We start from the raw sequence: 10163 nt of genomic DNA, 5'->3' as shown, positions 1-10163 counted from the left end.
AGGTTTTGATAGGTTAATATTATATTTGGTTAGGGTTATGTTTGGTTACCGTTACTTTAGGTTAGGTTAATACATGAACGTGTGCATAATTTGTTCGTCTACCTATCTATCTATTCGAATCTATCTATCTATCAATAATGCTCGATTGTTTGTGTCCTACTGTCTATCCTCTCATCATTATAGTACAGTATTACCGTCTTAATGGACCACCTGAAGATTAGCTCCCCTGGGTTATTACACCTTAATACTACAGTAATCACCTTAACGCTAAACGAACCTAACCTAACCTAGTCTAACTTTACCATACTTAGACTAACTTAACCTTACCTAACCTAATCTAACTTTACTATACTTTGTCTAATTTAACCTAACCTATTCTAACTTAACCTAACCTAGTCTAATTTAACTTAACACAGTCTAATTTGTCTAATCTTAACTCAAAGGTATCATTTAGGTGTTTAACCATCAGTTGAAGTGAACTGGGAGGGGAGGTGGGATTAATCAGGTAACTTAATTCAGTGTTATTATTTGTTCAACATAAAATACTACGTCATTATTTTTTTTCGGTTTATTACAGTAAAAAAAATGTCAACAAAATATAACAAAGAACAACGCTAACAATAACAAAAGAGAAAATACAAAAGAAGAATTAATTATCGCCATACATTCATGTTCGGATAAACTCATTAATATGACACAGAATTTACACAAACACTCACAAAATATACACAATTTACACAATCTTATCCAGGAAAAAGTAAACAAATTATGACAAACTTCATTAATAAACAAAGAAGCTCTTATTCTATTTAACGTTTATACAATTAGTAAAAAAAAATCCCAAAAGGTATTCATGTCTGTCTGTCTGTCTTGGTAATTTAACCCTTTGAGTGTGATCCTTATTTCCAGAATACTTATAAGACATTCACGTCCATGTTTTAACCCTTTGAATACGATGACCTATACCTGGAGTAAGATGGACAGTATTCAGGAGTTAAGTCATCGTACTCGAAAGATTAAGCCATCGTACTCAATGGGTTGTTATTGTATTCAATAGTTTAATTCAATGTACTCAAGAGGTTAAATAATTGTATTCAAGGGCTCAAATCATCGTATTCAAGATAGTCATTCATTGTACTCAAGAGATAGTCATCGTACTCAGAGGTAGTCATTATATTCAAAAGATCAAGTCATTGTACTCAACAGGTAAAGTCATCGTACTTAAGAAATTCAGAGTTCCGAGATGGTTTTGATAGTTCCTCCAAATGACTAGAAAAATAGGAATAAAAATGTCTGTTGTCAAAGATTATAAAGTTCCCCCTTCACCTCACCGTCAGTAGTGGTTAAAGAAAATAATTCTGTTCCCATCAATGGTGACTATTAATTAACTGGTGGAGGAACTAGGAACGGGGAACTAGAAAATGGGGAGAAACTAGAAACTGGTAGAGGAACTAGGAACTGGTGGGGGAACTAAGAATTGGGGGAGGAAATAGGAAATGGGAACTGGGATCAAGCTAGGATTCCCAGAAACAGGTCAGGTGAAGCTAGGATTACCAGGAATACGCTGGAAGGATCTCGTGTTGTGCATGTAGATGACGTCACTCGCTTTTGGATTCTCTGCTATCATGTAGACGAAGCTGAAATTTTATTTATGTGACAATTATGTACAATGTGAAATAATTAATAATATGAATAATGCTGTACAATATGAACACTGATGTACAATATGAGCAATGACATACAGAATAAACAAAGATGTACACTATGAGCTGACAACCTACTAACATAGACTATAGAAAATGGAATAACAGAGAAAATGAGAAGACAGATATTCGAACTATCATAATAAACTTACCAATTCATAAACCTCGAATGAACTCAAGTCTAGTGAAGTGAGCGCCTCTTCCTCTTCCTCCTCCTCCAGCGCATCTTGTGTCCCGTCATCGTGAGTGGCTGAGTTATTACGGAGGTAGTATTTCCTGAAAGGGGCAGAGGTGGTGGGATAGTGTGGACGGGGGTATTGTGGAGGAGGTGGTCGGTGAAGGTAGTGAGTTCTGGCGGGTGGTGGAGGGTAGAATGGGCGATGAATCAACCCGCCGGGGGGATAGTATGGAGAGTAGTATGTAGTTTTTGGATTATCTTGAGATGTAGGGGTATTATGGAGGTTTTCTGAGGTCCCAGGGAGACTGTGGGGAGGGGGTTTGGGGGCAGATGGGAGTCCGGCTTCAATGTCGGTAAATCCTGTTGGCGGGCTGCTGGCGTCCTGTACATCAACCTTGTAAACTGGGTCTTCAATTTCGTTGTGAAAACCCTCGTCCTCTGCGTCACCAGTGCCCGAGTGTAGAGAGTACTTCCTAAAGTGGCGGTGGACGTGGCTTGTGTCCCTGGGGAGCTCCTCCATCACTCCCGTCAGGTAGTACTTACGGGGCCGTCCGTGGTATGGGATGGGTCTGGGGTCGTGCCTGGGCTGGTGGACGGGATACTGGGGTGCCTGGTATGGGGTTCTGAGTGTCTGGGTGTCTAGGGGCGGTGGGTGTGAGGGAGGCGGGTGTGGTGTGTCTAGGCTTGGTGGAGGCAGGTGTGGTGTGTCTGGGCGTGGTTGAGCCGGTGCGTCGTACACATCCACTGTTTCCACAATGAAGGCAGGAGACCGTCCGAAGTTGTGATCAAACTGCCTGGAACCAAATGCGTAACTCTCCTTGATGGTCTCCAGAGGAGCTTCTTCAGGAACCCAGGCCGCCTCCTCGGATGTGATGGCCTCCTTCACGAGCAAGGGAGGCTCCTCCCACACGGCGTACAGCAGCAACGGCTGCTGACGGCGACGTCGATGGTTCACGCGTGGATGGTCATGCCGTTGGTCCTGCGATGAGCGTTTCTCTGGTGTGTGGGTCTTACTCCAAGACTCAGCCCATCCGTAGGAAGCCCATGACGATTCCTGTAAGTCCTGGTCTTCCACCGGGCTGCCCATGACAGTAGTAGCCCACCCTGGAACAAGATAAGTCGGGTGGAATCAGCAGCACGCCAATGCTTAAGATACTGTTAGGCAAGGTCGGATCCAGGCCGATGCAACCGATGCACTTGCATCGCTCAAAAAATTGACCGATGCAAAGGTCAAATAAGCTAGGGTGCATAATCTTCAGGTGAAATAAACTGAGGTGCCTAATCTTAGGGTCAAATAAGCTGGGATGCCTAGTTTTCAGGTGAAATAAGCTGGGTATCTAATCTACAGTTGAAATACGCTTGAGTAGCAAATCTTCAGGTGAAAAAAGTTGGGGTGGCTAATCTTCAGATGAAATAAGCTAGGGTAGCTAATCTTCAGGTGAAACAAGTTGGGGTGGCTAATATTCAGATGAAATATGCTGGGGTGACTAGACTCCCAACGGGACGAAGAAACGGCATTAACTGAGAACGAATGTGAAAAGAGCCTGGGTGCGTGTATTCTGACAATGAACTGAAGTTCTCGGGCTATTGTGAGAAGAAGGTAAATTAAGCAACTAAACTAGTAAGTCTTATAAGGAGGTCGTTCAGATATCTAGACGGTCCGTTCCTCGTAAAGCTCTTCATGAGAGAGGTGCTTTCCAGTCTGGAGTACTGTCACCCCGTCTGGTCTCCGAGATATGCTAGAGATTGTTTGTCGATTGAAAATATCCAGAGGAGGGCCACCAAACTGGTGCCTGCACTACGGCACCTCAGTTACTACAGGCGGGCAAGGGGTGATTTAATTGAAGTTTTCAAACATCTCTGAGGACACTACTCAGTCGAGTGTTCATACCTGGAGCTGGCGGACGCCCGCCCACTAGAGGTCACAGCTCAAGATTGAAGAAGCCGCAAGTCCAGAAAATTGTGAGGGCAAGTTTTTTCTGAGTTACAAATTATTGTAAACTCTTAGAACAATATGCCAGAGAGTGTTGTGACGGCACCGAGTGTGAGCTCTTTCAAGACCAGACTTGACCCACACTGGCGAAGGTACAGATACATTCAGGAGCCAGTACATGCTTAGTACTGTAGTAGTAGTGTACATGCCCAGTACTTGCCAACAGTGCGTAACAGAGACGTGACTGAACGACCGCCCAAGCGGCTAGCCGATAAGTGGCGAAGAGGATAAAAGTAAAAGATTAAAAATACGGCGCTGGGAATGGGTTGTAAAAATTCCATAGACTTTTTGAGAAAAATCTACAAAAACTGAAAGATTGCATCGGTCTAATTTGAGGTCTGGGTCCGGCCGTGTTAGGCTAATACTTAGGAAAAGCCACGTGATTTAAAATAAAATCAGTGGCAGTGAATACTGTTAGAATAGACTCACAATTCATCACGTAAAAGAGAGAGAGAGAGAGAGAGAGAATGGCAGTTTGGGTGGCAACTAGCAATACGTACACAATCATTTACACTTTCCTCCGTGACCACACCGGGCGGCAGCTGGTCGGCGTGGCAGATGTACGAGTGTTGCGTGACTTGCGTCACCACCCGCTACTTGATGATGTTATTGACGCCGCTACCTCAGGAAAGTGACGGCTATTACTGGCCCAGATAATAACCCAGGAAAGTGACGGTTACTACTGCCTACTGGCCCTGATAACTACTCAGGAAAGTGACAGCTACTGTAGCAGTAACAGCTGAGAAGATGAACCAATAAGTACTGTGTGTGGCAAGGCTGGACGAGACTTAATAGCGGTCAACGCCATTAGTTTTACCCAAGATGAACGGATATTTAACCTTAGTTGCAACGTCTGTCATCACTACTCGTTATTTTCATAACTTAGATTCGGGTTACATCTAAGGATATTCTTTGCATCAGCGTCGCCGTCAGCAGCCGTTGCTGCTTAAGTTGGCTTAACTAAATCCAAAGATTCTAATACGATTACGTACTGTAATATGGATAGCCCACTCCAATGGGCGAACGCATTCACCCCCCAAAGGGACACCGCCAAGCGGCTGGGGAGTAAACAAAATAATTGCCAGGCAAGGAATAACAGGAAGACGAAGAATTCGGCAAAATATATATATTTTTATAGTAGCTGCATTGGGAACCCAATACTGTAACTAATGAGTGCTCTAGCAACACCAAGGAACAACTGAAGGACTGAAGGGAGTACGAGTATATTCCCTTAAGTAGGCAAATAAATATATTTTACTGCAAAATAATCAGTGTGTTGCTTCTAGAAATTATCCTTAGATATCAAAAGTTGGATGTTAATAGTTTTTTTATTGAATAATCTGGTGTTATCGCACAATATCGTGTAAAGAGCAATGGACTTAAAAATAACTAATGTGTTTTTTACTTCCGGCCGCTAGGCGACGCCACCGTCATGGAAGGATAAAAAAAAATTAACATTTAGTGAGCTATCCTAAATGGCGTAGATATTACTGTGAGACAGTACCATATACAAGGAAATGCCTGGCAGCTGTAAATCATATTGACGTACAATTTCAATTTTATTAACAGAACTGGTTTTGATTTTATTGCCATCTGAAGTTTACGGTATGAAAAACAAATATAATGGAAATGTTACATTTTGCCGGTAACAAAATCATTGTACTGTACTAGATTACACAAATTTCTTTTTAATTTAGGAATACGTCAGTATGTTGTGCTCAACCAAATAACGATCCCAAAATATCGCAACCCTTACGAACATATTTGAATGCAAAAACGAAATATTATATACGACAAATAGGAATTAAAAAAAACCGTTCTGCTATCTACTTACCGAAGAGAACAAAACAGAAAACGAGGGCCGTCATCTTCACTGGACACCATCCCAGGGACCACTGGTGGTGACGGGCTAACAGGCTCTTATATAACATCGCGTCTCGCCTGGAGCTGCTGGTAATCATCACCAAATAGAACATATTAAGTAATTTCCCGTGTAATTATTGTTTCATCAACTTACCTTTAACTTCACTTACATGTATGTCTCAAAGGCCTTCGCCTGTCGCTGTTAACAGGTTGAAGGCAGTATTTCAGATCACTTCTCGTGTGTGTAAAATAATATATCTGAAATTGTGAATTACCAAAAACCGCCAACACAAAAAATTACTTCCACCATCACCACCACTTGTTTATAACACGGAGTTGTCTCATTATTTGTAATTGTTGTTGGACTAATGGAATAAATAAATTATTTATAATGTTTCGCGCTTAACCCTTTACCGCCGATTGTCGTATTTTAGAATTTTTATTCTGCCTAAAAGCCAACACTTGTAAATTATGAATGTTACGTGGTAAAGCAGGTTGTCTGTTTTATCTTAAACTAAGCTTATTTCACCTGATGATAAAACACTGAAATGTTTAGTAGGAATTATATTAAATTAGGTTAAGTAAGGTTAGCATTAGGGTTTTTTATCATGTTGAGAAATATGCTGAGGTTCTTCATCTCCGCAAATTCAGACTAGAATACAGTATTATGGATCATGAGAATAACTTTTCCTTTTCTACTTCCACTCTTATTTTCTTTCTCTTTCGTTCGTTCCTCTATTCCTCTTATCACAATTCTAATCGAGTTCTATCATCTCCCCCATCTCTCACATTTCCTTCACTGTTTTCCTCTCATCTAACTCTTACAGCCTCTCCCCCACCGTTCTTCTGATACGACAGTGATTGTATTTTACTCTGTCTCGATGATGTACACGAAGAGACATTACCTAATTTTGGTGCATCGTTAAATGTGAATATATTTATGAAGAAATTGACTTAAAGACTTCTTATGATTAAAAGTTGTATAGGTATTAGGAGAAGTTCGAATGTGTGTTTTTCAGTTGATCGAGATGTTCACCGAATTGTTCGCGAAAATGGAAAGTGACGAAAAGAGTGAAAGAATGAGGGGAATTTAGAGAGAAAATGAGAAATAATAGAGGAAGCTTGTCATGCCTACAGTATATACAGTAGTTTCTTTGCCAGTTAAATAACAATACAGTACTGTGGTGCAGTGAGTGCATTTAAAGATGAGATTTGCTTCTTCATAAATGTATTTTTTTTTCACAGGCTACAGTGTTCACCTGTGAATTTGTTTTGCTTTGCATATATTAATTGTTGCTTGTGTTCAATTATTGTTAACTAGTGTTTGTTGAGTTCATGTAACACTGATGTAAAACAATCAGTTGGTTGGTGGTGAGTGGAGGCTATAAGGGGAGGAGGAGGCCTTACATTATTACTGTTATAACATTAGTTTTACCAGACTACCGAGTCTTTACACTCCTTGGCCTGGCCTGAAGAATTTAGTTTTATTCGGTTTTGGTAATTTGTAAACAATTTCCATCTCTGCGTGACGGATTCGAACTGAGGCCACCACCGTTGGCAGTCAGGCACAGCCTACCTTTTTGCATGAAAAATTTATCATAAATACTCGAACTGTACTCTAGTATATACGGTATCTACTCATTAACTATCATACTCAGAACAGGAAGCGATTGTGTATTATGTTGTAACAGCTCCGGGCAGTGTGTGTGTGTGTTCAGTCACTTTCACACCATTTTAAAAGTCTTCCCTCCATAACCTCAAGTTCATGATGGCTGAGTGAGCCACAACATTAACCATCACAAATTACAAAAAAATGAGAGATGCTAAACACATAGTAATTTCAATAACGTCGTGTTGGATTCTGATTAATCGTGGGTGGCTGCCTGAGGAACCACAGCTGAGAGGGATGGATGAGCGTGTGGTCACTTTCATTACTGGCGCCACCTGTTGGGGGCCCGCACACCACAACAACTGACTGCTACTATTATCTCCTCCACCACCACAGTGTCTTCCACCTCCTCTCCTTCCTCCATCACTGTGCCTCCCTCCTCCTTCACTGTCTATATACCTCCTCCTCCAATGTGTCTACCTCCTGGTTCCATGACAAAACCCCAACGGGGTTGTCATTTGTCAACACTAACCTAACCTAAACGTGTTTTATTTTATATTTTATATGAGACCGTGGTTTTGTCCGGTCACCCTACCTCCTCCTCCACTATCTATCTCTTCCATTGTGTCTACCTCCTCCACTAGTTACCATAATTATTTACTTAACACCTTATGGGCTAAACTCCTTTTGTAGGAGATAAGGAAGTAATATCTCAAAATATTGAACAACCTTAACTATCTCTTTGTCTACAGCTTCATCAGCTAACGCTATTAATTTCTATATCTATTTTCACAGTAATTAAGGTGAGTTTGAGAGATGAGTAGAATCTTATACATGCTGAACTGTACACCTGTGTGCTCTACATGCTGAACTGTATACCTGTGTGCTCTACATGCTGAACTGTATACCTGTGTGCTCTACATGCTGAACTGTATACCTGTGTGCTCTACATGCTGAACTGTATACCTGTGTGCTCTACATGCTGAACTGTATACCTGTGTGCTCTACATGCTGAACTGTATACCTGTGTGCTCTACATGCTGAACTGTATACCTGTGTGCTCTACATGCTGAACTGTATACCTGTGTGCTCTACATGCTGAACTGTATACCTGTGTGCTCTACATGCTGAACTGTATACCTGTGTGCTCTACATGCTGAACTGTATACCTGTGTGCTCTACATGCTGAACTGTATAGTATACATACCTGCACTGACTAATTCCTGTACATGTTGAATCCATGTAATTTTGTGTAGAGTTTATCGAAATCTATCTATCTATATATCTATGTCTGTCTCGTTCTTTCTGTCTACTCGTGTCCATTAATTTCTATTTGTCTGTCTGTCTGTACAGTATTACTCAGGACTTGGGTTGTAAAACGTTAATATGTGGAATACTCATACAGTATTTGAATAATTTGATATCCAAATTATGAACAATTGTCCCATGACAAAAATAACATATGTTCAAATGTGGGAGTATTGTTATTACTGCGCTTCAACAACAGAGGTATTTAAGCACGTAACAAGGTTAGTAATTACACTACTGTATTACATCAACAATTAAACTTATAAAACACGAGGTTTGGCCATTTGCGAGAATCGTAACCAACAGAATTTACTGACATATATTATATAGAAGTTGTATACAGTAGTTACATAACCGATTCCATTTCGTTCACTGGTTTGGTAAGGAGAGGGAGTTGTGGCGAGCCAAGCATGGGATGGCGGACTCAGCAGAGCCAGACACGAAGCGGTAGTAACAGAGGAGGGTAGCAGCTGTTCCCACTCCTCCACTCTTGTCAAGTACGCCTCCATACACCTCCAACCTGCCCCGCTTGGTACCCCTCCTCTCCCACTGCAGATGTGTACAGAAACACTTGCGAACGTACCACTCGAGACTGAACACTTCTATATAGAATTGATGGCACAAAATGCAGCCACTCTTTTCGTAGAAACTCTGCGAGACAATTTTCTATTCCAACATGTTCAAGATCCGATTCACCACAGAGGGGAGCAAACACCTAAACTGCTGGACCTCATCATAACTAACGAGGAGGGCATGGTGGCCAAGCTGGAACACCTAGCCCCAGTTGGCACCAGTCACCACGTAACCTTGTCCTTCAGATTTAACTGTTAATTGGTTCATGACAAAACCAGGTCCAGGTCCAAATATTACAAAGGAAATTATGACGGGATGAGGGAGGAAATGAAGAGTATACACTGGCCTGACTTACTAAGGAATAAGAACGCAGATGCTCCGCTGAATATCATAGCCAGTAAAATAAGCCATTTGATCGATAAATAAATAGTACCCAAGACCAAACCCAGTGCCTCCAGGAATACAAGTAGACCGCTACACTTGAATCATGCGGCGGGTGGCAAAGTTAAGAAGAAAACGTAGGATTTTGAGACATGGGAAAAATGATGAGCAGGACAGAAGGATGTATGCCAGATCCAGGAACCAAGCAAAGTCAAAGTGTAGAAGGCTGAAAAAAAGTTCCCGAGACAGATTGCTAGTGAGGTCAAGTCAAACCCAAAGGCTTTTTATCACTACGCAAAGTTGAAATTAAAAATGCGAGAAAGCATATCAGACCTGAGACTTGAAGATGGTAGTTACGCAGATTCTGACCAGGATAAGGAGGTGGTGTTGAATTTTTTTTTTCATCGGTGTTCACAAGAGAGGATGCGAACAATCTTCCTGCATCTGAAGAAAGAAGGTTTGACACAGAGCTGACCCACATTATAAACTGTCAAAGCTAAAAATTCACAAGAGCCCTGGCCCAAATATGGTACACCCCACAGTGTTAAGATAACT

The 10163-nt window shown here is 41.3% G+C and overlaps 1 protein-coding gene across 1 annotated transcript; it reads right to left on the bottom strand.

The window, feature by feature from the left end:
* Positions 1–349: 349 nt before the first annotated feature.
* On the bottom strand, positions 350–6196 carry LOC121865442 (cyclin-K-like). The gene is made up of 3 exons (XM_042364875.1): positions 5709–6196; positions 1856–2985; positions 350–1637 (listed from the first exon to the last, which is right to left on the bottom strand). The coding sequence occupies exons 1-3, from the start codon at positions 5848–5850 to the stop codon at positions 1599–1601; spliced, it is 1311 nt and encodes a 436-aa protein (XP_042220809.1). The 5' UTR covers positions 5851–6196; the 3' UTR covers positions 350–1598.
* Between the last annotated feature and the right edge of the window lie 3967 nt (positions 6197–10163).

The sequence above is a fragment of the Homarus americanus genome, unplaced genomic scaffold (genome assembly GCF_018991925.1).
Source record: "Homarus americanus isolate GMGI-L3 unplaced genomic scaffold, GMGI_Hamer_2.0 scaffold25483, whole genome shotgun sequence".
Lineage (NCBI taxonomy): Eukaryota > Metazoa > Arthropoda > Malacostraca > Decapoda > Nephropidae > Homarus > Homarus americanus.
Note: the sequence above shows the minus strand (reverse complement) of the source record. Positions and strands in the feature narration are given on the sequence as shown.